The following is a 27842-nucleotide window of genomic DNA, read 5'->3' as shown; positions in this document are numbered from 1 at the left end:
GGCCAGAAGGGGCGCTGTGGCTCAGGTGGCAGAGTGCTAGCCTTGAACGGGAAGAAGCCAGGGATCGTGCTCAGGCCCTGAGTCCAAGGCCCAGGACTGGCCAAAAAAAAGCCATCCTGGGCAAAAAATGTCTGCCAGACTGTCATCTCCAATTACCAGAAAAATTGTTGGAGGCACAATCAAGTGGTAAAGCACCAGCCAAGCAAGAACAAAGACCATGTATTCAGAAGAGATGAAAAAAGAAAAAAATGGAGTAAGGCACTAGGAGACATTTCTATCCACAGATTTCGTGATTTTATTAACTTTCAATAGAAATCACTGACATGTTTCTCTGGAGGCCCCATTTATCTGCGTAACAAAAGCCTTTTAAAACCAGGTTTTGATGGGGCTGGGAATATGGCCTAGTGGTAAGAGTGCTTGCCTCGTATACATGACACCATTGGTTCGATTCCCCAGCACCACACATATAGAAAACGGCCAGAAGTGGTCCTGTGGCTCAAGTGTCAGAATGCTAGCCTTGAGCAAAAAGAAGCCAGGGACAGTGCTCAGGCCCTGAGTTTAAGCCCTTGGACTGGCCAAAAAAAAAGATTTTGAGCCAATTTGAAGGTTAGCTGGTTTCAGGGCCCTCACTGCTCCAAAGATGATTCAAGCCAGGCCAGAACCAGAAACTGAGCGGAGCTGTAGAGCAGCTCATTTCCCTGTCTGCTTAGCAGAATGCTGCCTCTGCTGCTCATCTTAATTGGAGATTGTCCTTATCTTTTATCTGTGATTACTCTCCTTGTCCTCATGATCCTGGTTGAAAACAGTATAGTACTGATTTTGAGCTGGCCTAAAACAAGCAATACTACCAAAAAGGATGCATGCATCTCTGGGAGATTATTTCTTAAGAGAAAGAAGTATAAATTCTTTTCTTTTTCATAGGGCCATCAGTGAATAGAGCTAAAAGACAAACCACTCAAGATCCATTCAAAGGCACAGAGCGAGAACGACTCCTGAATTTCTAGCCTCCCATGGGGTGTGGTAATTAACTTGAATGAACTGTGTCTAAGGACTGTCAGTTACCACTGGTGGTTGGGCTGTCACAGCAGCTCCAGACATCATGTTTTTAAACTCAGGACCGCATGCTGAACTTGTGAAGCAGTATTATGAAACCTGAAGGTGACTGCGGGACACTAAAGCTTCTTCAGGAACTCTCACCTTGGGCAAGAGGAAGGTCACACCCATCTGTGAGTGCCATCTATTCACTGACACTTTTTACAGGCCAATGCTAGGAGTGGCACTGTCTCCTGTTTGGGAGGGAGCCGTCATACATGTTCTAGACCATATTTTTAGTAACATTCGGATGTTGTAGATACACTTTAATATAACATTTTGTAGTTTAAAGAGCTTTATTAATGCAATAAATTAACTTTGTACACATTTTTATATAAAAAACAAAACTAGAATTTCAGAATGTTGTGGGCCTCATTAGAGCTTGATCTCCAAATACTTGTTTGAAAAAGGCAACATGTTCTTCACAGTGTTCTCCTACAAAACAAAACAAGACAGTACCTCATAGGTGGTGTCCTCGGTTTTAACTTGAAATTGTTTTGTAATAAAATACCTTGTTTTCCTACATTTTGGGGTGGCCCCTCTTGTAAAACTGGTACCTTCTCAACTCCTACAAAGTGAAAGACGAACTCTCACTGTCACTGTGATCAGTCCAACCTCTAGAGTCTCAGAATTCTGTTCCTCCCCTTCGGAAAGAAACCAATCTCAGATCTTACCGCTATTTTAGAGATGAGAGGAATTAGCCTGTGCTTTTTGTCCAATATTGAAACTTATTACTCCAAGCTCTTTAAGTCCCTTAGCCACCAGATACTGTATTCTCAGTAGTCAGACAGTGTGTCTACATCGCCTACAGTGGTTGAACACCTAGACTGCAAGTGCCTTCAGAAGCCGCCAGCGTGCAGACCCCACTGGCCTCCGAGCCATGGCTGGGCAGTGTCAGTGTGTCTGCCACTACTGACGTGGATCTGCCAGGTAGCCACAGCTGCCTTCTAACTAGAGCTACTTGCTCTTACCTGGTGTGAAGCTTGGGTTCCCTCGCAAACGCTGGTTTCGCTGTTCAAAAAACCGGAATATTGTGTAGAAAAGCATATTGTCTTCAGTCTGCTTTGCAGCATCTAAAAATTTCCGGGCAGAAATATTGTCATGGCCACCAATACCCCGGATAAACCTTAAGGCAGCTAACACCTGGTGTTTGGACAGAAGAACTTCCACTATTTCATCATTTGCTGTGGAAAGTCGCTGGAAGTAAGGGAGAGAGAAATGCAGGTCAGGACAAGCAACAGGAAGGCACCGTCACGTGGTCAGAAGCTGTGAGCAGCGTTACCTTCAGCATATCCAGAGACAACTGATGGGCCGGAGGGTAGAAACTCTCTAGGGACAGCAGCAAACAGGCCTGAAAGACAGGGCCAGACTTCAGCAGGAAGGTTACTTACTGTCTTCTGTTTCTAATCACAAAAAGTTAAATCCTGGTGATACCCACCAGAGGCTTGGAGTCGCTGAGCACATGGTACTGTAGAAACTGGTGGAGCATGTAGAAGAGATTGTGCTGCACGAGTGTCTTGATGACAAGCTCATGTAAGTAATGCTGGCAACAAAAGGACAAAGGACAAGGTGTTGCCAAATCCATAGGCTGGCTAGGGGGCTGTGGCTCCTAACTCAGAGGCAAAAGTTACAGTAGACAAGAATTTTCAATGCAAAGCACTCAAAATTCTGCATGAACCCAAGTCCGTCCCTAACTGAAAGTGGACCCTGCGTCTCTGCAGCTCCTCTCAGTCAGGTTGCAATGGGGATTTGAAGGTACCTGTACTGCGATCTGAAACTGGTTCAGTGAGCGAATGTACTCCATCAGCACTGCTATCACAAACTTCTGTGGCATCTCCTGCACGGAAGAAAGAGTCTTGTAAATGCTAAAGGTGTAAAAGGAGCGACTGCAACTCCTGGTTTATCGCCACCCACCCCTTCTCCTTCCCACCGTGAAGGGGCCCAGTGCACCATTTAACCACAGTCATACGAGTGATTATTTCTTAGATCTGAGTATCAGAGCCAACTTGAGAACACCACGCCCTCAGCAAGACAGCACCTATATATTGCAGTACGTCCTGGTACTGCCCACAACTTCCCATTTGGAGAACTCGGTCCAAGAGGCTGAAAAGCTGTGTGTACCTTGTTTTCTGTGAATGGTGACAGCACATGGGTGTACACATCAGACTGGTCCACCACGGCTTGAGTCCGCGCCGGCCTCTTGAGAGGCGGGTTGCTCCGGCTCTGCCCTGCTTCCATTGCCTGAAATAATCGCAAGTGGGGATCTTGCCCATCTTATAGACAAGCAGCTCAACCACTGCTGCCAAAAGGACCCACTTCACAAGAACTTCTCCCACAATGGCTGGGGGCAGTTGGGCATCTGCAGTCGCCAAGTGTGTATGGGGGGGGTGGGGGGGTGGGATTTAAATCAGCCCAAGTCACATTTTCCCTAATGTCTCAAGAATCTTAACCAACCTTAATTTTCTTAACCCTGGATTATATAGCATTTGATATGTAATAAAAGTGAAATAGCTAGTTGCATTCCAACAATAAATGAACAGCTCTTACAACAAGTCTAAGTGTTGTATTTTTTGTGGTGCTAGCGATGGAAGTCATGGCCTCCCTTCCCCCATTGGGCAAGCACTGACCCGGGTACGAGGGTTTACAAGTGGTAATCCTGAGACCCCCAAATAGGACTCAAGAGCTTCGGGGTGATGCTGGTTGTTTTCTATCATGTTTTAAGCCACTGGACCCCTCCATGGGTTCTGCAACTGTAGGTGCAGCCAAGACCCCTGTTTCTACAGTCCTGGCGCCCCTTGTGGCTTTGGTGAGAAGGTCACACTTTAGTGCTGAGGTCTCATGAAGTCTGATAGCCACAGTGCAGGGAAGTTCAGAAACTGCCAGGTCAGGTCTATTGACTCCTACAGCTCAGTGGACCAGCTGCAAGACCCAGGGAGGAGCCCAGTGAAGCCCAGCCTCCTCCAGCAGTCCACTTCAGACCTGTGTCCCCACCAGCCAGAGCAGAGTGCAGCTCTGGGTTTCTTGTTTCACTGCATCCACAGTTCCCCTTAGGACTAATAAAGTCCTTCAAGTGATCCTCCCACTTCGCCTAAGCTTCCTCCTGCTTCTGAAAACAGTACCTGGCAATAAACCAACCTTTTACAACAAGCATTTGATGCCCACTCACTGAAAAACAACATACTAATATGTAACCATCACTGTCTAGATGGAATACTGACTGAATTCTGATATGTCTTACTTTAACAGCTATTATAAACTAGAGAGAAAGGAGGAAGCTGTGACAAATAACAGAAATTATAATTTGCTAAGTCCAGCTGCTGGCAACATATTAAATAATGCAAAGCCAGGACCAAGGATGGACAGATCCTTGAAACATAGAGACATAGATTCAAAACTTTTAAAAAACAAACAGCAAGGGCTGGGAATATGGCTTAGTGGTAGAGTCCTTGCTTCATATACATGAAGCCCTGGGTTCGATTCCTCAGGACCACATATATAGAAAGAGCCAGAAGTGGCACTGCGGTTCAAGTGGTAGAGTGCTAGCCTTGAGTAAAAAAGAAGCCAGGGAGTGCTCAGGCCCTGAGTTCAAGCCCCAGGACTGGCAAAAAAACACACACACAAAAAAAAACAGCAAAATAGGGAAGGCACTTCGGTGAGATGTAGCCTAGAGTTTGTGGGTGCAGGGCCTGCAGATGCATCAAACCTCAGTGATTGTCATGCTACCATAATCTTACATTATTCTACTGAGAGAATAGGGGGCTGGGGAGGAGGGAAGAGCCTGTGCCACAGTCCATCTAACTCACCATTGTGTAACTCTGCTCAGCGTCCAAATACTTCTTATACTCCTGGTTGAGTTTGTCAAAAACAGTGGCTATCACAGGCAGTGTGGCTCTGTCTGACTCACTCAGCACTGGAAAGGACACAGTGTACACATAGATAAATGGATTGTGTAATCTTTGGGGTTTCAGCATGTTGTTGATAAAGCAATCTCAAAGGGAGACTAATGCAAACATTCCCTTAAAGGGCATTCAGAGAAATGCTATGCTTCAGACAGCTAACATCTGAAAATCACTCCAGATCCCTGTCTGGTGACTAAAGAAAATAGCTATGGGAGATACCAGAAGATTCTGCCATTTGGTCTGTTGTTGAGGAGGGGAGTTATCTTTGAGGGGGGGAGGGGTCTCGAGATGCTTCCTGGCTAGCCCTGAACTCCTAGGCCAAAACTATTCTCCCTTCTCAGCCTCCCAGGTAACTGGGACTCCAGGCATAGATCGTCTTTCACTTAGCTCAGTAGAAAATGCTTAAAATAGTAATATATATTTTTTTCAACACTTAGATTCCGAAAGATGACAAAGCTAGGAATAAATACCACCAGCAAATACTGGATTCAGACCCATGGGGAAGGACTGGACAGCTTACTCTGCGAGCAAACGGACAGGATGACCATCTTGCACTCCTTCCTCTGGAGAAGAAAGTCCATCAGCCTGCCTTTATCTGGCAGGAGATTCACTATGGGCTGAAGTTTCACCTGGAGGTTCCACAGAAACCCTAGATTTTAAGAGGCAGCAAATTTAACAATATGGTGCAACCAAACAAAAGCTCAAGTGGTTCCCCTAAACATTCATGGGGAGCAGGGAGACTGCAAGGGCAGTTAATTAACAGCAAAGCAGACAAGCTATTTTTGAAACCTTACAAGCCAGCTCAGCATTCAGAGATGCACTAATGACTCCCAACCATAGGGGGCAATTCCAAGTGGCACCTTCCCCTCCATGGCACCTAGATCCCTTTCCATTTCTCAAGTAGAAAAAAGATGTACTGGGTGCCCTGGGCTCACATCTGTAGTCCCAGCTACTCAGGTGGCTGAGATCTGAGGATCATGGTTTGAAGCCTATCTGGTCAGGAAAGTCCATGAGATTCTTCTGTCCAATTCATCACCAAAAGCCAGAAGTGGGGCCATGGCTCAAATGGTAGAGCACTAGTCTTAAGCAAAAAAGCTCAGGAACAGCACCCAGGCCCTGAGTTCAAGCCTCAGAACTGGCACACAAAAAAATATGCTAACATGCTATCAACCTCAGTCCTGTATTTTAGTTTTTCCTGCTCACTCCTTAGAGGAATTCTAGAATCCATCCACTTGTCAACCCACACATGTGAACACCTCACTGACAGGCAAAAAGACTGGTGTGGCCTTCTGTAACTGGAACTCTGCTACACCAAAAGTGATCAATGACATCTTTCTCAACTCATACCAAGGCAGGGCCATAGCTAACACATTCCAGATACTTGGTGAATGCCTACGGTATTAGGGCTCTCTCCTTGAGAATCTGAGGCTACGACAGGAAAATATGTGGTTGGTAGATCAAAGTGGAAAGTTCTCTAACAGCATGGCAGGCTGGGGAGGCCTCACCAGCAAGTGAGCAAGGAACAGGCTCCAAACACATAGAAAAGGAATGGGCATAGGTACACGTGGGAACAGCAGAAGAATGGAGACACTGTGCTGTCGAGTCTGGCTTTTCAGACTAGGCTTGTAGCAAGGAATGCCCATTCTTAGTTGTTCCTTTCATTATGAAAGCAGCATATGCTCATGATAAGATGAACACACACTAGGGATGGGAATCTAAGGAGGAAAACAATTCTATTCACAGGCTGAGGGAAGAGGACCTCTCTGAAACCGCTATTGCTAAGTGATTACAGTCAAGAAGCACCATTCTCTAGCATGACCATCATCCAAGCACACCTACCTTGGCTGGCGCTGATAATGATGTCAGGTTGAAAGACAATCCAGGATGAAGAGTCCACATATTATAGGAAACTCTAAATCAGGAATAAAAATTATCCCATTCTTATGTGTTCAGGCCACCAAAGGAGCCCTATGGTCAGAAAAGCTCCCAAGGGTGGCTCTCAGGGCCATGCCCACAGCTCACTGGAGTGGGGCTAGGGGCAGGGGTACTCCAGGTCTGAAAAAGGGGTGACTACTCTCCCCTTTGTGCAGTGCCAACACCTTTGTGAAGGATACAGAGTTTACATGGTACAGGAGACTGGCTGGTCACAGCGGCAGGACCTACAAATTGAGAAAACAAGTGAGGCACAGCAGCCAGCAAACACTGCAAATACTGTTACTGGTACTTAGGATACAAAAAGCAAAACTTTAGAGCTGGACACCAGTGGCTCATGCCTATAATCCTAGCTACTAAGGAGGCTGAGATCTGAGGATCAAGGTTTAAAGCCAGCCAGGGGAAGGAAAGACCACGAGACTCATCTCTAACCACCAAAAAGCCAGATGTGGAGCTGTAGCTCTAGTACAGAGCTAGCCTTGAGCACATAAGGCTCAGACACAGCATCTAGGTTCTGAGTTCAAGCCCCATGACCAGCATAAAAAAAGAGGGGTGGGGCTGGGAATGTGGCCTAGTGGCAAGAGTGCTTGCCTCATATACATGAAGCCCTGGGTTCCATTCCTCAGCACCACATATATAGAAAAGGCCAGAAGGGGCACTGTGGCTCAAGTGGCAGAGTGCTAGCCTTGAGCAAAAAGAAGCCAGGGACAGTGCTCAGGCCCTGAGTCCAAGCCCCAGGACTGGCAAAAAAAAAAAAAAAAAAAAAAAAGGCAAAGCTTTGTTAGTAAATGTATATTTGCTTGCCTATAGCTAAGGAAGGAAGAAATGAGAACGCTGCCCGTCTCACCAGGACTCACCAGTGACTCACACAGGAAAGAAAGGGAATAACCAGGAAAAATGTGTCCCCAGGGAAGGGAAGCACATGAAAGCTTTGGTCTTTTTAATAACCAGGGATGACTCCTCACCATTTACACAGGCCCCAGAAAATGACACAGATAGTTCCCAGTCACTGAAAAGGCGATTCCATACCTAGGCAATTAGCATGACTTGCCACCGAGGAGGTCCCAAGCACTGAGAGCTTATCTGACAAGAAGCACACTCACCTCAAATGACTAGTTTTATACTGCTTTATGTGTCATGCGGGCAGCCCTACAAACTAAACAAGGTTCCTAGCTGTGCTCCCATTACCCAGGGACAATAAGAGGGTTGAGTGAATTCAAGTGGTCAATTTGAACAGACCCAAATGCAAGAAAAAGTCCAACCAGCCAGGCTTCAGCCCAGCACCCCTACTCTGAGCCACCAGGCCTCAAATCTGCTGCCCAATACACCACCAACTCCCATGCCTGAGGGCCTGGTGGCTTCAGGCTTTAAAGGCCCCCAGGTGATCCTTTTGTGCAGAAAAATGGAGGAACACTAGTTTAACAGATCAAAGACAAGAAAAACCATCCCCTTTCAAAACAGCCCCTTCAGTTCCTGACTTTACACCCACCAATGGCAACATAAGACAAGCCACACACACATGACCTCAGCATTTACCTTCACACTCAATGGGCAGATGTGAGGTCATCATCCAACACACTCCATCTTCTTTTTTGCTTTTTGCAACACAGTCTCAGCTCAGTGGCCTTGAACTTAAGATCCTCCTGCCTTGAGTAGTTAGGATTACAGAAGTACACCACCACATCTAGCTGAATCCCAAGGCTGAGAACTCAGGGCCTGACCACTGTCCCTGAGCTTTTGTGCTCATGCTTTTGAGGCTCTACCACTTGAGCCACAGCTCTGCTTCCGGCTTTTTGGTGGTGAAATGGAGATCAGTCCCTCACAGACTTTCCTGCTCCGTCTGGCTTTAAACTATGATTCTCAGATCTCAGCCTCCTGAATAGCTAGGATTAGTGGCATGAGCCACTGGCACCCAGCTACAATTTACTTTTTTAGCGCTAATGTTATTATCTAAAGAAAAGGTAAATGCCAGAAAGAACAAAGAAGGCAGAATAACCTAACACCCATCTGTGGGAACCCTGGTTAAGGTTTTTGCTGACTTAGCAAGTTGAGACTAGCTTGCTGACCATGAATTCTCAATCCCCCTGAGCCTGATGCTCAACTTCCCCTCTCTAAAGTTCATACATGGACTGCTTAAGAGGTGCAGTCTGGGCCAACTCCCAGGTGCTTCCTAACAGGCATTCCTTTTAGGTATGAACAAAACAGTTATCAGAGTTCCAAATGCCAAGCATCTGACTAGGGTTTATATGAGACTTCACCTATATAAGTGCATCCTAACCAACTGTCTTTTCAATGAAGAGAGCAGAGCTCTGTCTTGGAATGGATTTATACTGGGAGCCACATGGCTTCTTTCTTCCTTTTGGAAAGCCTGACCTCATCCTTTCCAGCTTTCCCCAAGTGCTTCAGCAGGAAGAGGACAAACATTCTAGAATAAACCGCAGAAGCACAGGATCAGCAGCTCAGTACCATAGACAGAAGTTACTATAACTACCACACAACGGGACAGTGAGAAGAAACAAAAACCCACTTAAATAACACCCATAATATCTAGCCAAATGAAGTTCTGGGCTACAGAGCTCAAGCAAATAAACCGTGAGGGATTTAGCAACTTTTGACTTCAATGGGTAATTACAATTTTCCACTGTAATGCTGAGGGAAGAGAAAGCTATTTTCTTCAAAGGAAGATTGCTAGGGCTGGGAATGTGGCCTAGTGGTAAAGTGCTCCGCCTCATATATATGGGTTCAATTCCTCAGTACTATATATATAGAAAAGGCTGGAAGTGGCACTTTGGCTCAAGTGATAGAGTGCTAGCCTTGAGCGAAAAGAAGCCAGGGACAGTGCTCAGGCTCTGAGTTCAAGTTCCAGGACTGGCAAAAAAAAAAACAACAAAACAACAAAGGAAAACTGCTGTATGTTATAAAATCCTTCCTCAACACTATTTCAGATTATACAATCAGCAACAGAGGCCTTCTTACTTTATTGTGTCTGTATGTGCACACACACACGCTCACGCACTGAGGCTTGGATTAAGCACCTCAAGCTCTTGCTTTTTCACTTACAACTGGTGTTCTACCACTTGAGCCTCACCTCCACTTCCAGCTTTTTTTTTAAGCTGGTAACTAGAGAGGGAATCCCATGGACTTTTCTGTTCAGACAGACTGGCCTCAAACTGTGATCCTCAGATCTCAGCCTCCTGAGTAACTTGGATTCCATACCAGGCCACAGTGGCCATTTTTAAAAACAGAATAATTGAGTGAGGAGGTGACTCAGTGACCACATGCTTGCCTAGCATGCATAAGGCCTTGCATCCCAATGCCAAAAGCACCAACAGCTCAGGGAAAAAACAAACGCCACTCCCCAAGATCACAGACAGAACATGGAGACATGGGGAAATTCCACAGAATTCCATTTTACCTGCCATGGGGATCTGATAGGGTTGAATCGATCGAGCTGGGAGCACAGGGTGATGGAAGGTCACCGTGCCATCAAACTCTCCCCGTAATTTGATGTCAAATATTACCGATGTCTGGCGGGAAGACAAAGAAAACATTCCATCACATCTCCCCCTTGCAGATCCAAGTCTGTGTCTGTACTCCACCCCCACAGTGTGCACTAACACAACTCTCCTTTTATCTCCACCTCCACTCATAGCACTTGCAGCCCTTCCCCCGAAAAGCTGAGTGCGATTTAACAGCTCCTTCCCTGTTCACTTGGAACACCTCCATTGGTCAGACATGGAGAAGATGAAAGGGAAGTGGCTTGTCTATATCAGCCTAGAAAACGTGGGGCTCACTTCAGATCTCAAGGGCCCCAGAGTGCTATACAACCATTGTCAGGCACTGTCCTTCACACTCATGTGGAGCACAGAGCTCACGGACACTCAGGCTCAGGGGAGGACACCCAGCCAAGCTGCCCTCAAACAGTTCTTAATCATCCTTACCTGTCAGGAAATCACTTTTACCCCCCAAACTATCAGAATATAAAACTCATTTACCCTGGAAGACTTTAGGCACAGAGAGCACTTTCTGAGCAAGGTGGCCAGTGGCTCACACCTGTCATCCTAGCTACTCAGATGGCTGAGGTCTTGAGGATCACAGTTCAAAGCCAGCCAGGGCAGGAAAGTCCATGAGACTCTTATGTCCAATTAACAAGCAAAAACAAAAAGTCAGAAGTACAGGTGTGACTCAAGTGGTGGAGTGCCAGCCTTGAGCAGAAAAAGCTACAGGATAGTAGCCAGGTCCCGAGTTCAAGCTCCAGTAACTGGCATTAAAAAAAAGAGTACTTTCTTACCCTTTAGAAAGTTTTTCAATTTTCATAGATCAAGTCTCACATGTACAATACAAATCCAATTCCCATAGCCAGCTCTCACCTCTGTATCCTGGTGATGAACAACTACAAGGTTGTCCACCACGTTTAGGGCAAACTTTCCAGTCCTGTTTAACTTCAATATATGCATCTTTTTACATGCTCCCTCTCTGTAAAACAACAGGAAGGTTAAGAAAATAAAAAGAACCCAACCAAAATACCAAGCCTTAGTTGTGACATCAAAACCAGAGAGCGAGGGCAGAGAGCATGGGCATACCGTGGCAGATGGTACAGGACGACCTCCGCCCCTGTGCTGTTGGAGGTACGAGAGTGATGTCTCAGGAAGAGAACGTAAAGCTGCCCGTATCTAAGGAGAGGACAGACATGTAAACCCTGTGTGGCCACTTAAAACTCCTCCTTTCTAAAGGCTGAATTAGCAGGTCATAGTTAATTATGAGAATTCATTCAATTTTGCAGCCAACAATGATTTTTAGAAAGAGAAGGCAGTTACTGATACAAAGCCTATTAAAACCAGAGTGGAAAGTCAGGTGCCTGTACCCTTAGCTACTTATTAGGAAGCTGAGAGCTAAGGATTGAAGTTCAAGGCCAGCCCAGTCAGAAAAGTCTGTAGGACTCATCTCCAATTAACCAAGACAAAAACAAAAAAAGCCAGAAGTAGAGGTATAGCTCTATTGGTAGAGTGTCAGCCTGAGCAAAAAAGCTAAGAGACAGTATCCAGGCCCTGAGTTCAATCCCAGTACCAATACCAAAAGAAGAGAAAAAATTCATGAGTGGAGAAAGGAACACAAACTTCACACAGTTTGACCAATATTTGCATACAAAACCATAAATCCAAGCAGAGTCCAAAAATATTAAAATACATATGCTAAGTTATTGTGGAATGATAAAACTATAGCTATTTTCCTTCCTTTCTTCCTGAATTTTCCTTAACAGTAGGAAAATACAATCACTACTCTTGTTTAGAATCATCTAATAAATGGCATTGTGCACGTTCATAGATACCTTCCTCTATCCTGGGGTTAACATGGAATGAGAAGGAAACTGTCAGCCAGGATTGTATGTATAAACTGAAATGTCAATAAAGAAAAAAAACTGTGCTACTAAGAATTTATGTGCAGGAACTCAGAATTATAAGTAATTTAGGAATCATGATGGCTGTGGCATCAGGGGTGAAGGGTAAGAGAGCTTTGGTACCAGTTTCCATTTCTGTGCTGGAAACTTTCATCAAAAAGCCTAAAAACTGATATATTTTCCAAATGGAAAATATACCTAATACTTCAGAGTTCTATGTCCATTTAAGAAAAAGTCTATTTTCTTGAGAGAATGTTTGTGTGTAGAAGTGCATTTTCCTATGCTTTTGGCATAAATTAATTGTACATTTTAACAATGCAGTTTAAAAAGCACTGACATTTTAGCTTTAAAAAATCTTATTAAGCTACAACTCAGAAAATGAACATTGTTTTTGTAAGAAAATTCTAAGATTAAGATAACTAAGAACTTACTTCAATATTCTCATTGTATGACACAGATAGTTCACACAGAGCTAGTAAAACTTAAAAAAGAATGACAAAAGACCCCAAGTTTCCTATACATGTAAAATCTACCCATGAAACAGAAAAAAGAAAATTCTAAGGTCTTCTAATAGAGGGTTCATAAGGACCCTATTATTTATGTCACTAAAAGCCACCACAAGAAAGAATCGCCTCAAAGAGGGGCATACATGGTGGCCATGGCGATGTCTCGTTCAGAAAGGCTAAGTTTAGTTGACTTCGGTGCAGCTGGTAATTCAATCTCAAACTTGGGTAGCTTCGACATGGTGCCAGCCTGTTGGGGGAAAAATTGTAGAAAACGTCTTTAATGTCTTAAATCAATGAAGAGATACATACACCCTTTGTGAGTGTGTATATGTGTGCCAACACACACTAAATTGTTCTGTGTGTGCTGGTACTGGAGCTTGAGCTCAGAGATTTGAGTTCTTGCTCAGCTTTTGGGCTCATAGTTGGTACTTGAGACTACTTGAGCCATAGCTCCACTGCTGGGTTTTTGTGGCTTAATTGAAGATAAAGAGTCACAGACTTTCTTGCCCTGGCTAGCTTTTAACCAGGATCCTCAGCTTCCTGAGTAGCTAGAACTACAATTGTGAGCAAGCCACCAATGCCTAGCTATTTTTAACTCCTTTACAATTACATACTATTCTCACCACAAGTCTTCACACAGAATAAATCATTCCTGGGAGTCATTAGGATTGTGCAGTGTGCCCTCTAGTGGTCAGGGCAGTGAGACTCATGTTGGAGGAAATTGTCCCTTTTAAGGACTTGCCTGGTATGGTAATAGAACAGAATATGGGGGGGTGGGGGGGAAGTTTAAGTTAGAAGAGGGTACACTTACTCTTACCTTAAAATAAAAAGGCTGCAGAACATTTTCAAGGACTGTGGTAGATAGCAGAATCACAGCACTCTCTGGACAATACATGTACCAATTCACATTGATGTTGTGGCTCTTCAGGAGTTTCAGACTCCGCTTTTCTGGTAATACCTGGAACAAAGTTCAAGAGACTGAATCTTCATTTCAAAAGCACAAGATAGGACTAGGAGAGGGTGCAAGTGGCAGAATGCCTGCCCAGCAAGCATGAGGCCCTGAGTTCAAACCCCAGTACCAACCAAAGGAGAGGGGGGAAAAAAAGGATTTACTACAGTAAATTAAGAAAATAAGGGGCTGGGAATATGGCCTAGTGGCAAGAGTGCTTGCCTCATATACATGAAGCCCTAGGTTTGATTCCCCAGCACCACATATATAGAAAATGGCCAGAAGTGGCGCTGTGGCTCAAGTTTCAGAATGCTAGCCTTGAGCAAAAAGAAGCCAGGGACAGTGCTCATGCCCTGAGACCAAGGCCCAGGACTGGCCAAAAAAAAAAAAAGGAAAGAAAGAAAACAAGCCCACTGATTATATAAGTGATTCTATTTACTAGCACAGGGCTATTTGTGGGGCTCTATGTAGTGTTCTTCATACCTGCACTTACTCTTCACAGTAACCCCAAGAGGCAAGTATCATCAGTTCTACTGAACAGATGAAGGAGCAACTGAATAGCACAATTACAACCTGCAGGCTGCTCACTACAAAGTCCATACAGGCACCAAAGAGAAAGGAATTATAGATTCTCCATCACCAAGGAAATGGTCTAAAGAAGCCCCTTACCAGTGAGTGCCAGTGGAGCATACCTGTAAATCCAGCTACTCAGAAGGCTGAGATCTGAGGATCATGGCTTAAAGCCAGCCTGGGCAGGAAAGTCAGTGAGACTCTTATCTCCCCATAAGCTACTCAGAAAAAGCCGGAAATGGTGCTGTGGTTCAAGTGGTAGATTGCTATCCTTGAGCAAAAGCAGTTCAGGGACAGGCCATGAGTTCAAGCAAAAAATATACCCGAATCTGCCTCTGCCTAGTCTCCATCTTTGATTAGCAGGGGATACTGTCTCCCTTTTCCTAACTCAAGAATCCATAAGACATATTATTTTAGAATCAAAACACTTTTGAAATATACATATATAGTCTGACAGGATAAGGAACACTGTGCAAAGCCCAGGGAAATCAAGGCTGGAGGCACAGGTCTCCATTATCTATGCACAGTAAATAATTACATACTGCACCCCTCCTTCTTCTCAAGCTATGTCTTGAGGACCTGAAGACCAACTCAATTCCCATCATGTACATCTTCCCACCACAGAGGACAGACAGGGGTTTTAAATGGAGTCATCACAGGAGAGATGACTGTGAAGAATTGCTTTGCAAAAAGCAAGTTATCTCAAGTTCTCTGTGTATGGTGTTTAAAGTGTCCTCTCTACAGAGTACTTGATGATAGCCCTATAACAAAGCACCACACCATTAGGCTCTCACATTTCTCTTACATGAGTATATTTTCTCCATCCATAAATTCTAAATTATATTGCTCTCATTCAGCCAATAAAATTAAAACCTGAAAGAAGCTAGCGCCTTTCACACTGGCTCCTCAGAAGTAGCCTCAATAGGCCTAGCAGGTAGACCATACTAAACAGAGTGAAGAGACAACCAATCTAGGGACAGGGAAGAAAGTCTTGCAAATCATGTAAGGAGTGCATTTCCAGAATGTATAAAGAATTCCTATAACTCAACCATATACACACTCAGAATAATCTAAAAAATGGGCAAAGGATTTGAATAAAGACTTCTCCAAAGATAATGCACAAGTGGTCCACAAGCACACCAATACATGCTCAAGGCTGGGGGTATGGCTCTGTGGGGAAGCACTTACCCAGCATGCACTTGGCTCTGGGTTCAATCTCTAGTACTTGAGATGGGGGATTCATAACATCACTAATAATCCAAACAATGGTAGGAGATCACTTCATATTCACTAGAATGTTATTAAAACACATACAATATTAAAATAGCTATTAAAAAACAGGGCAGGCTCTAGCTCAATGACAGAGAGCTAGTTTGAATGTAGAAAGCCTTAGGTTTGATCTCCACCAGTAGAAAAACAAACAAACAGAAAATAACAAGTTAACATCCTAGTTGACAAGGATATAGGCAACCTAGAACTCCTGTGGTGCACTGTTAGAATTACAATATTACAATATTTGTCATAGAAGTGGTATGTCACCAAAAAGTTTTTTTTGTTTTTTTTTTTGGCCAGTCCTGGGGCTTGGACTCAGGGCCTGAGCACTGTCCCTGGCTTCTTCTTGCTCAAGGCTAGCACTCTGCCATTTGAGCCACAGCGCCACTTCTGGCCATTTTCTGTATATGTGGTGCTGGGGAATCGAACCCAGGGCCTCATGTATAGGAGGCAAGCACTCTTGCCACTAGGCCATATCCCCAGCCCATGACCAAAAAGTTTTAACAACAGAATCACCAACAACATCTATTGTCCCAACACTTAAAGAGTATAAGGCACAAGGATCTCAAGTCCAAGGCCAGCTAAGCCACACAGTGAGATCCTATCTCAATTCATAAATTAAGATAGAACTACTAGATAACCCAGAAATGGGTATACACGTATAAAATACTAGAAACAGGACCTTAAAGAGATGGCTGCATATTGTTTCTAGCAGCATTATTCATAATGACCAAAAGGTAGAAGCAAAGGAATGCCTACCAACAGATGACGACATATGCAGATATGGTACATACACACAATAACACAGGATGTTATTAAGCCTTAAAGAGAAGAAAACCCTGTCTGGAAATAAGCCAATCACAAAAAGACACAGTGTACTAATCCTGCTTATAAGGTATCTGAAATAATCTACCATAAAGGAAATAAGAAGCTGAAAGTTGCCAGGGCTGGGAGAGGAAAAAGGGGGGTTGTTTAATGGATGCAGAATCTCAGTTCTAGAAGGAAGGAATCTGCTCTGAACCACCTATTTAATAAGGGTTAGGATGGTAATTATGTGCTTTTTGCCACAATAAAAAAAACTGACACCACTGGCAATATGGCCTAGTGGTAAAGTGCTTGTCTCGTACACATGAAGCCCTGGGTTTGATTCCTCAGCACCACATATATATAGAAAAGGCCAGAAGTGGCGCTGTGGCTCAAGTGGCAGAGTGCTAGCCTTGAGCAAAAAGAAGACAGGGACAGTGCTCAGGCCCTGAGTTCAAGCCCCAGGACTGACAACAAAAACAAAACCAAACAAAAAACTGACACCATCAGCACTCTTCTTACAAGTGATGCTCACATCTCTAGTAGAACAGAGAAACCTCTTTCTACCTCTCTAAACATCCAGTTCTGGCAAAGGTGTAGGAAGTGGAGATTCCTATACTGAAACCGAAAGTGCAAGCCTGAGGGAGGTTTATCCTTTCTGTTCACATCTGTCCTGCAATTCCAAGAACTGCTTCACACAAAAATACAAGTATAAATCTATGTATATGTGTTTGTCACATCAATGAGACCAGACAGACATCCACAGGAACTGGTAAGTGAACACTGTTAACCACAAAGCAGAATACAACTCAGTCAGAATAAAATAAGGAAAAGATATTTAAGATATAATTCTATGCCCAAAAACCAACTGCCAAAGTTTATACTAATATTCCCCTTTCCATAAAAGAATGTTTGTGTGTAGAAAAAGGAGGAGTGTGGGCCAAACTGGTTATAATAGTTATTCTGTGGATTCTTGAGGACTTCTACAATAGATTTAGTAATGTTTGATTTGTTGGGTTTTTTTAAGGTACTAGGATTTGAACACTCTCTCTTTCTCTGTTTTTTTGCCAGACCTGGGGTTTGAACTCAGGGCCTTGGCACTGTCTCTGGCTTCTTTTTGTTCAAGGCTAGCACGCTACTACTTGAGCCACAGTGCCACTTCTGGCCTTTTCTGTTTATGTGGTACTGAGGAATCGAACTCAGGGTTTCATGCATGGTAGGCAAGCACTCTACCACTAAGTCACCTTCCCCTTCCTCAAGTTATCTCTTTCATACTGAATTCCAAAGGCACCAAACTACCTCTTATTAACAAGCATAAATAGTAAATTTAATACCTGGTAAAATTCAATCCCTTGATCTGTTATGAAGACAATTTCCGTGGAACTGGTCCAGCAGAAGCCCAAGATGTTGGCATTCTTAGTCTGGAAAGAATTATAGAAAGATTGCTTGGTAATTGGTATTACTCTACAATGAAAGTTAACTCAGACTGGTTACTCATCAACAAGCCAAAAAAAAAAAAGAAAAAGAAAAGGAAAAGTATTTCTTAACACTCACAATGGAGCCCAGACTGGCCTTGTCTTCACTCTCCTAAGTGCTAAATTACAGGTATATACCACCATGCCCAGTTCAAATATTCTTTTAAATATAGTTTTCCCTATATTTGTTGTAACTTTCCCTAAGTCAACAGAATGTAGGAGGCTTGAGTTCTGTACAAAGATAACTAGTCACAGCTACTAGGCATCCACTTCTACCTCTAGGTATCAAAGTATTGCCCACATTCTCTTAACCATATTACAAAACTGGCATCATGAAGTATAAGGGCCTAAAGTTTATCAGTGAGTGTTGACTAAAATAGGGCTGGGAACTCTGAGTCCACAAACAAGAGGGCAGATAGGGCAAAAGTGGGGAGCTGTTTCATAAGCAGAGTAGCTGCAGGGATAGGAGGGTTTGTTACTTGGGGCTATGCCTCTATCATTTGTTCAGACATAAAAATCCACTAGCAACTTTAGTTAGCTTCTCAGATTGCACATGCTCATTTAAAGCAGAGCACTCTCTAGCAAATCTCCTTAACATGGATTAGAATCTACAGTGGGAAAAGAGAAAATTCAAGGCCAGGGGAAGGACAACCACTGGAGGAAGGAAAACACTGCTGAGAACAGGGGAAAAAAATCCTCACCAAAACCCTCCAGTAAAAGCATCTTTGTGGAAAGCCAGGACTCAGACCAATGAGGAAAATAGGGCAGGACCAAAACAGTCAGCAAACACTGGAGGTACCTGCTGCTCCCCCTTAACTCCTCCCAACTCCACAACAAAGGCAGACCTTCAATGCTAGCAACTGTCCAGGGTCTTGGAGCAGCAAGGCCCTGGTTGATCTCAGCATTTTCCCAGAGCCTGAGTCCACGTCAGAGCCTCCACCAACCCACTCCTCACCCCTCATTCCTCACACAGGCTCCCATTCACCAAGGCTGCCAGGTGAGGAAGAAGCCAGCCCATACCTTGCACTCTTGGGTATATTCCAGCTGAGAATTATCAGGGATAAAGTTACAAAAATCCTAGAAGACAAAAAAATAACACATTAAAGGAAAAAAATGTGGATGGAGGAGCTTACTGCTGACCCACCTAGGCATGCAACAATTAAATTTTAGAAGTGATCAGTTTGTGGCACCCCAAAACTGAAACGATACAGAGACCAATCTGCCTCCTTAACAAGAGAACATTTATTGGCCAGGTAAGAGTTATTTAACCATTCTGAAAATGCATCCTTCACATGGGTAATGTCAGAGAAACAGACTGCTAGGGATTTTTAAAATATAATTTTATTGTTGTTATTAAGGTAGTATACAGAGGAGTTGCCACTTCATCAGGTAATGAGTACATTTCTGTTTTGGACAATGTCATCCTTTCCTTTGCTTTCCCAGTTTCCACCTTCCATCCCTACCCACAAGTTATACTGAATAGCATGATTGTCCTTGTTCACCCTTCCTCCCTCCCCTTTTGTGGCCCCCTTTATCCCCTCTTAAAAAAAAACACAAAACTGAAAAGCAAAAATAAATACCAACAACAACAATAACAATGAAAACATGTTTCTATTTCCTGGTGCTGTTTGTTTTTGTGCCAGTCCTGGGGCTTTAACTCAGGGCCTATACACTAACCCTGAGATTTTGTGCTCATGGCCAGTGCTCTACCACTTGACCCACCATAGTTCCACTTCCAGCTTTTTTTGGTGGTTAAATGGAGATAAGAGTCTCAGACTTTTCTATCCAGGCTGGCTTTCAATAGCAATTCTCAGATCTCAGCCTCCTGAGCCGCTAGGATTACAGGCATGAGCCACTGGTGCTAGGCTTTTTCTTCCCCCAATGCTGAAGATGGAATCCAGGGCCTTGCACATATGAGACCAAATGCTCTACCAGTGAACTCCACCCTCAGCCCACAACGGTGAATATTTCCTTTGTTTGCCATACCCAGGGCTTGAACTCAGGGCCTGGGTACTGTACCTAAGCCTCTCTATAATCAAGGCTACTGCTCTACCACTTAAGCTATAGTACCATTTCCTGTTTTTTCTGTTTGTGTGGTACTTAGGAATAGAACCCAGGGCTTCATGCATGCTAGGCAAGCACTCTACTACAAAGCCACATTTCCATCCCAAATGATGAATATTTCTAAGGCTGAAATGCCAGTTACCTACTCCAACTCTCAGTAAATGTTCCTACTAAATCCAGCATACAAAAGGAGAGAAGCTGGCAAATGAAGGTACCTTCATGAAAACTACTGCTCACATCATCCATGTTGCTAGCTATCAGACAACAAAGATGTATGAAGTTCAAACTGCACTATAAAAAAACAAGTAACAAATGCCAAATTAAAGATTTTATTTATCAAATGTGTTTCTTATCTACAAAGGCTCCAACCCAATGCTCTACAAATATACCTTTCAGGACAGCAAAATAAATGCTTCCTTTAAAACTAAATTTGGCAACTCCTTCTCACCCCACTGTATTTCCAATGTCTCTTTTTAAAGCTGTTTCAAAAGCTGTATCTTACCACAGTCTTGGAGGTTCTCTGCACAGCTAGTATCTTGTTTTCTAAGGAAAACTTTATGCACTTCACTTCTCCTTTGTCATCCATTCTTTAAGAAGAAAAAAAGAGGTTAGGTAAACAAAACTGAATTCTAGCTATTATTATTTACTGGCTAAAAAAGCCCAGATAAATACTCAGGAATCAGCAAATCCTAGTTTAACACTGGGCTGTTTCTAAACTGCCTGGAGGACTCCATTTATTTTTTTTTTAGTGCTGGTAGTAGGACCTGAACTCAGGGTCTTATACTCTTGGCTAGCAAAAAGGCTACCACTTGAGCCATGCCTTCACTTGTAGCTTTTTTCTGGTTAACTAGACATAAAAGTCTTGAGGCTGTATCTGCCTGGACTGCCTGAGTTGCAAACCTCCATCCTCAGATCTCAGCCTCATAGTAGCTAGCACTATAGGCATGAGACACCAGCACCTGGGTAAGACTTTTTTTTCTGAATAATTATTTATTTATTGTCAAAGTGATGTACAGAGGGGTTACAGTTTCATATGTAAGGCAGTGGGTACATTTCTTGCACAATTTGTTACCTTCTCCCTCATTTCCCCCCTCCCCTCTCCCCTTTCCCTCTCCCCCCCATGAATTGTTCAGTTGGTTTACACCAAATGGTTTTGCAAGGATTGCTTTTGGAGTTGTCTTTTTATCCTTTGTCTCTCAATTTTGATTATTCCCATTCCCTTCCCTAGTTCTAATACCAGTATATACAGTATCCAGGGTACTCAGATGAGATACAGTGATAGAGTGGGGACAACCACAGGAAAGGGATATAAGAGGAACAAAAAAAAAAAAGCTACAGTTTCACATGGCATGTTGAAAGTAATTACAACAGTGATATAACTGTTGTTTCCATAACATGGAGTTCATTTCACTTAGCATCATCTTATGTGTTCATAAGGGCATAGCTATTCGGCCCTTGTGATCCTCTGCTGTGACTAGCCTAAACCTGTGCTAATTATTCCCTATGAGGGAAACCATAGAATCCATGTTTCTTTGGGTCTGGCTCACTTCACTTAGTATAATTTTTTCCAAGTCCTTCCATTTCCTTACAAATGGGGCAATGTCATTCTTTCTGATAAAGGCATAAAATTCCATTGTGTGTATGTACCACATTTTCCTGATCCATTCTTCTACTGAGGGGCATCTGGGTTGGTTCCATATTTTAGCAATGACAAATTGTGCTGCGATGAACATTGTTGTGCTGGTGGCTTTAGTGTGTTCTTGTTTGTTATCTTTTGGGTAGATGCCTAAGAGTGGGGCTGCTGGGTCATAGGGGAGCTCTATGTTTAACCTTCTCAGGAATCTCCATACCACTTTCCAGAGTGGCTGAAAAAGTTTACATTCCCACCAACAATGTTGTAGGGTTCCCTTTTGGCCACATCCCCTCTAGCATTTGTTATTGTTAGTTTTCCTGATAATGGACATTCTTATTGGGGTGAGATGGAATCTCAATGTTGTTTTAATTTGCATTTCTTTTATGGCCAGTGATGTGGAGAACTTCTTCATGTGTCTCCTGGACATTCTCATTTCCTCTTCAGAGAAGTCTCTTTTTAAGTCTTTAGCCCACTTGTTGAGGGGGCTGTTGGTTCTTTGAGGATCTGTTTTGGAGGAATTTAATTTTTGTAGTTCTGCATATATTTTAGATATGAGGCCTTTGTCCATTGTATGGCTGGTAAAGATCTTCTCCCAATCTGTGGGCTTTGTTTATCTTGCAAGCTATGTCCTTTGTCCTGCAGAAGCTCTGCAGCTTGAAGCAGTCCTATTTATCCAACCTTTCTTTGATTTGTTGCATTTCTGGGCCTTTATTAAGGAAGTTTCGTCCTGTGCCAAGGAACCTAAGTGTCTCTCCTGTTCCTTCTTGTAGTGTTTTCAGGTGGCTAAGACTTTTTTAAAAAGTAACTCCAGCTGGGCACCGATGGCCCAAAGGTACAATCCTAGCTTCTGTGGAAGCTGAGGTCTGGAGGATCTCAGTTTGAACCCAACCTGGGCAGAAAAGTCTCTAAAACCCCAACTCTAATTCATCAGACTAGAGGTGTGTCTCAAATGGCAGAGCACCAGCTGTGAGCACAAAAGCTGAGTAAGAGTATGAGGCCTCAAGTTCAAGCCCTGCAACTAGCAAAAGAAAAAAAAAATCCAAGTGATGCTGGACAGATTATCATTATGATAGTGACTGTCAAATTGGGGTCATATGTACATATCATTTGAGAATGCATTTAGTCAAAAATGCACTGTGGGGGCTGGGAATATGGCTTAGTGGTACAGTGCTTGCCTTGCATGCATGAAGCCCTGAGTTCAATTCCTCTGCACCACATAAACAGAAAAAGGTAGAAGTGGCGCTGTGGCTCAAGTGGTAGAATGCAAGCCTGGAGCAAAAAGAAGCCAGGGACAGTGCTCAGTCCCTGCGTCCAAGGCCCAGGACTGGAAAAAAAAACAAAACAGTAATACACTCTGTCCCTACACAGTAACCTTCTCCTCAAATCCAGCTTTCCCCTCTTCTCATGGAAAGCTTCCAGAAGGAAAACTGCTCTTTCTTTTCCCCACCCCTAGCAAGACCATAGACAGTGCCACACCACCTTAAGCCACATTCAAAAGGCACCCAAAAGATGACTGCAGAAGGGCCTGAGGACACTGAACAATATAAACATGCTCATTTTTTCCCTTGCTACTTAAAATTTTTTATTGTTATTATAAAGGTGATGTACTATACAGAGGGGTTACATTTACATAAGCCAGGCAAAGAGTGCATCTGTTTTTGGACACTATCACCCCTTCCCTCTCTCTCAGTGTTTCCCTACCATTCCCATCTACAAGATACATTCACTGTTTTGAGCTTGATATTGGGGTTCCTGGGTCAAAACTCATCATGTTATATATGTTAGGTACATTTTATCATGAGCTGAGTATATGTTAACAAAGCATTTTTTTTTATTTTCTTTTAAAATTCAATTCAGCTGAGTACCAGTGGCCCATGATTGTAAGCTTAGCTGAGCAGGCTGAGATCAGAGGACTGAAGTTCAAAACCAGCCTGGACAGAAAAGTCCATGAAATTCTTTTTATTTTTTAAATTTCAATGATTATTTTTCCATTTTTTATTTTATTAATTTTATGTTTTTGTGGTAGCAAAGAATCTAACCTAGGGCCTCATGGATGCTGGCAAGCACTCTACCACTGTTATATTCCCTGCCCAAAGAAATGCCCTTTTTTTTTTTTTGCTGGTCCTGGGGCTTGAACTCAGAGCCTGTGCTCTGTCTCTAAGCCTCTTTGTGCTCAAGGCTAGCACTCTATCATGTTGAGCCACAGTGCCACTTCCATCCATGAAAATCATATCTCCAAATAACCACCAAAAAAGAGAAGTGGAGCTGTGGCTCAAGTGGCAGAGCCCCACCTTGAGCAGAAAAAAAGCTAAGAGACAGCATCAAGGGCCTGAGTACAAGTCACAGGACTGGCACACAAAATAAAGTAAAATTCAGTACTATACCTTGTCCAACTCCTCAAGGCCACCAAATCCAGACTCTCAAGGACAGCTGGGTCTGGTTTCCCACATCAACCAGAGGGTTTTATCAGGAAGTGTTTGTTCTAAGCATGTTCTGGTTGCTTATGTACTGAGCCTGCACCTCATAGCCCTGGCCCAGCCAACAACTGACTCAGCTGGATCACCCCATGATCTTAGTGCTATCCAGACCTCCACAATGCTTGCTACAACCCACCCTCGAGGACAAAGCCAGTGTGTTGTTTCCTAATACCCATTGATGTGATCCTGCCACACTCAGCCTGACAACCTTTCAGTAATAAAGCCTGAATTCCATAGGGAAACATAAAAAGGTCATTGCTGACCCCTGCCAGTGTCCACACTATCACCTCTTCATATGATTAAAAGTTATGACCTGGGCTGGGAAGATGGCCTAGTGGCAAGAGTGCTTGCCTCATATACATGAAGCCCTGGGTTCGATTTCCTAGCACCACATATAAAGAAAATAGCCAGAAGTGGTGCTGTGGCTCAAGTGGCAGAGTGCTAGCCTTGAGCAAAAAGAAGCCAGGTACAGTGCTCAGGCCCTGAGTCCCAAGCCCCAGGACTGGCAAAAAATAAATAAATAAAAGTTATGACCTTCAGCTATGCAGAACTGGTATCCCCAGATCACGAAGTGTTATCTATCCTGATTCTCCACTGAGAAATCCTCCTACTGATCTACTGATATTCCAAATTCTTGTGCACAGGCTGTGCCCTGAGAACATCTCCCATTTCCATAGCCAAGGTATTCCCTTGACTACCCCATGACCAACCTCTGGTCTCTATGTGTTCCTACTTTGTCAACAGAGCTCTATTACAGCACTTAACACTGCAAATACTGTTTGTCTATTCTCTTGTCTCCCTTAATTTATGAGCTCCCCAAAGGGGATCCACCTAATTCAAAACTTTCACTTGCTTGATGCCTAGCACATGGATGGCCAGAAGTGATTGCTATGCCTGGAAGGAAGCCTGGCTCAGGTGAGAGAGTACCAGCTGTTTTTGAGCAAGCAAGCAAACAAGCTGGCAAGCTGAAGGGCCCGAGTTCAAGCCATGGTACAGGCACACATGCACGTATACACAAAAACAATAAAAAAAGACGTTAACTGTTTTCTCCTGTGGTTTCTCATTACCACTCTCAGCTGTGATTTCTGGCATGCATGCCTATGTGTGTGCGTTGAGACTAGAGTCTTACTATGCAGCCCAGGCTGGCCTCAAACTCCAGATCCTGCCTCAGGCTTGGGGAGGCGGTAGGGAGGAACTGGTATTACAGGTGTACCGACACACCAAACTTTGCTTACAGGTTTGTGTAAATTGAACATCCAGTCACCTTAAGAACAGTGGAAGCCATGAGCTTCTTCTATGAGAAATACTGAATCGTCTCCACCCACCAAACAATCTAGAAAGACTTGGGCAAGAGGAAATAAAGCCACTATTACCCACTCCATCAACAAACCGGAAGTGAGTGCCCAAGTGCACTGACTTGCCCATTTTAAGTACCAGGAAGTAGGTGCCCTACTTTAGGGATATCTGATTCCTACAACAACTGCTACACATATTTCAGTTCTATTATGTGGCTTCCTCTTCCTCAGAAAGGATTCCACCCGAAGGGAAGACACAGGCAAACATCCTTTTATCGAATCAGAAAAACACCATCTTGTTCACATACGTAAACGGATCCGGAGAAACGATAAGACTGTTACCTAAATGAGATGGGATGCCTATCTTCCGGGCCTTTCACGACCACCCCAGTAGCTCCACCTGATCGGACAGCAAACACCTGGGAAGGAAAAGCAGTAGCGTTCGTGGTCTCGACTTTGAAAGGATCTCTCTACACTCACCCCCAACCTGCCAACCATCGTTTCCGCAGTACCACAGCCTTGGGTTCAACGAAACGACCCCGACACCCATCTAGGCGCTGATGCCTGGCTGGGCACATGAAATGCAATCAACAAGCAGAGACCACAAAGGCTGCGGGCCCGGGGTTTCCCACTGCGGCCGTCCGGGAGCGGGTCGGGTCGGGTCGGTCGTGCGCACCAGCGCCATGGACGCGGTCAGGTACGCGCCGGCCAAGAAAATAAAAAATCTCCAGCTTGCGTAACCAGCGACAGGAGGTGGAAGGCACCGGGGAGGCCAGTGGCAGGTGAAGGGACGTAGCCCTGGGCGGGCGGGCGCGCGGGCGCGGGGCCCCGCGGTGACACCCGGCGACCCGGCGCGAGGCGCAGGGCCCCTCGGCCCACGCGCGGGGAAAGGCGCGGGCGCCGGCGGCAGCGCGCGGCTTCGGCTTCGGAGGTGACCGGGCTCCGGGTCCCGGGTCCCGGTCCGCGGCCACCCCGGCGGCCGAACCTGCTTGTTGGCCTCGTCGAAGAAGACGCAGTTGACCGGGTTCGCCTTTTCGAACTGCACTGGCCGCTCGCACAGCTCCAGGTAGTAGTCCTCTTCGCCCATGGCCGGGGCGGGCGCGCCCGCGACGGCGGCGGCAGGGACCCCGGGAGCGGCCGCCAGCGTGGAGCCCGGCGAGCGGCGCCGGCGCGGGGCGCTCGAGCTCGAGGGGCGTCGGGTCCTGGCGGGCGGCGGCGCGCGGCGCTCGGGACCGGCTCGCAGGCCGCTTCCTGGTGCCACGCCTCCGCCACGCCCACCACGTGACTCGAGGCCTGGACACTTAAAGGGGCCCCGTCCCGCGGTGGGGCCCACCCGCCGAAGGCGTTCCTCCTCCCACCCCGAGAGGAAGGCTCCGCCCCTTTTCTTAAGGGAGGGGGACGAAGTCCGGGAGAGCGCAACACTGGAAAGCCTTAGCGGGTGGAGGCGAAGCAAAGGCGGGGTCTGAGCCCAGGATCCTCCCGGTCCCCGGGCCTCTGTTTGCTCCTCCAACAACCCCTTTCCAGATGTCTGATGCCCGAGCAGGAGTCCGCGGGCTGGAAAAGACTTCCCCCTGGCTCTCGGAGATTTGTTGAGTGCTCTGGCCCGGGGTTCAGGCCCGGAGCTGAGGCCCGAGGCAGCCCGATTCCCTTGCTCACAGGCCATATTTTAATTTGGAGCAAAACAAAATCCCGCCCCTGGGTGCTAGTGAGTGACAGCTTGTTTTCTTCCTGGTCTGCCGGGCGGAGCTCTGCTGGGCTCCCGAGATAAGAGCGGCTAGTGCTGCTTGCCTCCCTCGGAGCCCACAGATTTCCTCAGCTGTGCTCGCATTCTCTAAACCCAAAACCAATATGCTCTCTTGTTTTTCTGGGGTTTGCTTTTTACTTCTGTTTTTTATTTGGTCAGACTCGACAGATGGCCTAAAGGCATAAGGTGCCAAAACCCGTGTAGTGATAGGTGTTTGGTGGCTTTTGCTTGCTTCTTTGAACTTTCTAGATTCCTTTTGGTTTTAAAAAGGAGTATGAGTACTTTTTTTTTTATTATTATAAAAGGAATTGCTGGGGCCAGGAGTTTGGCCTAGTGGTAGAGTGCTTGCCTAGCATGCATGAAGCCCTGGGTTCAATTCCTCACTACCACATATACAGAAAGAGCCAGAAGTGGCTCTGTGGCTCAAGTGGTAGAGTGCTAACCTTGAGCACAAAGAACAGTGCTCAGGCCCTGAGTTCAAGCCCCAGGACTGACAAAAAAAAAAAAAAGAATTGTTTATAAAATTATGTGTATGTGCTCTTACTAGCAAGCCTTGACTATATATCAACATATTGTAGCTTGCTTTTTAATTTCCTAAGTATTTTCACATTTGAATTCATGCTTACAGTTATATGTATATTCTCAGTAATGATGTATTAGGTAGGTGTGTTATGACATTTTGAAGAGTTGTGTTAGACAGTGGGTGATTTCTGCTTCTACCTTTGACATTGT

General features: G+C 44.7%; 2 protein-coding genes across 2 annotated transcripts in view; one reads left to right on the top strand and one right to left on the bottom strand.

The window, feature by feature from the left end:
• Window positions 1–1617, top strand: part of Npc1 (NPC intracellular cholesterol transporter 1) — a 53846-nt gene extending 52229 nt beyond the window's left edge. The window contains exon 25 of the mRNA XM_048363640.1: window positions 922–1617. Within this exon, the coding sequence (XP_048219597.1) occupies window positions 922–1004 (83 nt within the window). The 3' untranslated portion in view covers window positions 1005–1617. The remainder of the gene's footprint in view (window positions 1–921) is intronic.
• On the bottom strand, window positions 1370–26585 carry Rmc1 (regulator of MON1-CCZ1). The gene is made up of 20 exons (XM_048363642.1): window positions 26352–26585; window positions 25709–25785; window positions 20464–20548; window positions 18918–18974; window positions 17757–17843; window positions 13645–13785; window positions 12971–13074; window positions 11507–11596; window positions 11294–11399; window positions 10339–10450; window positions 7106–7150; window positions 6831–6884; window positions 5512–5640; window positions 4896–5002; window positions 3214–3333; window positions 2852–2929; window positions 2531–2635; window positions 2375–2443; window positions 2064–2289; window positions 1370–1527 (listed from the first exon to the last, which is right to left on the bottom strand). Exons 1-20 carry the CDS (start codon window positions 26451–26453, stop codon window positions 1448–1450), a joined length of 1974 nt encoding a protein of 657 aa, XP_048219599.1. The 5' UTR covers window positions 26454–26585; the 3' UTR covers window positions 1370–1447.
• Window positions 26586–27842: the final 1257 nt, after the last annotated feature.

The sequence above is a fragment of the Perognathus longimembris genome, chromosome 15 (genome assembly GCF_023159225.1).
Source record: "Perognathus longimembris pacificus isolate PPM17 chromosome 15, ASM2315922v1, whole genome shotgun sequence".
Classification (NCBI taxonomy): domain Eukaryota; kingdom Metazoa; phylum Chordata; class Mammalia; order Rodentia; family Heteromyidae; genus Perognathus; species Perognathus longimembris.
Note: the sequence above shows the minus strand (reverse complement) of the source record. Positions and strands in the feature narration are given on the sequence as shown.

Coding starts and splice junctions, on each gene's coding strand:
- Rmc1 (XM_048363642.1), bottom strand. CDS start 26,453: ATGGGCGAAGAGGACTACTACCTGGAGCTGTGCGAGCGGCCAGTGCAG. Junction 13,075..13,644: donor TGCAGCCTTTTTATTTTAAG/GTAAGAGTAAGT, acceptor TTCCCCCAACAG/GCTGGCACCATGTCGAAGCT. Junction 3,334..4,895: donor CTGAGCAGAGTTACACAATG/GTGAGTTAGATG, acceptor CGATTATTTCAG/GCAATGGAAGCAGGGCAGAG.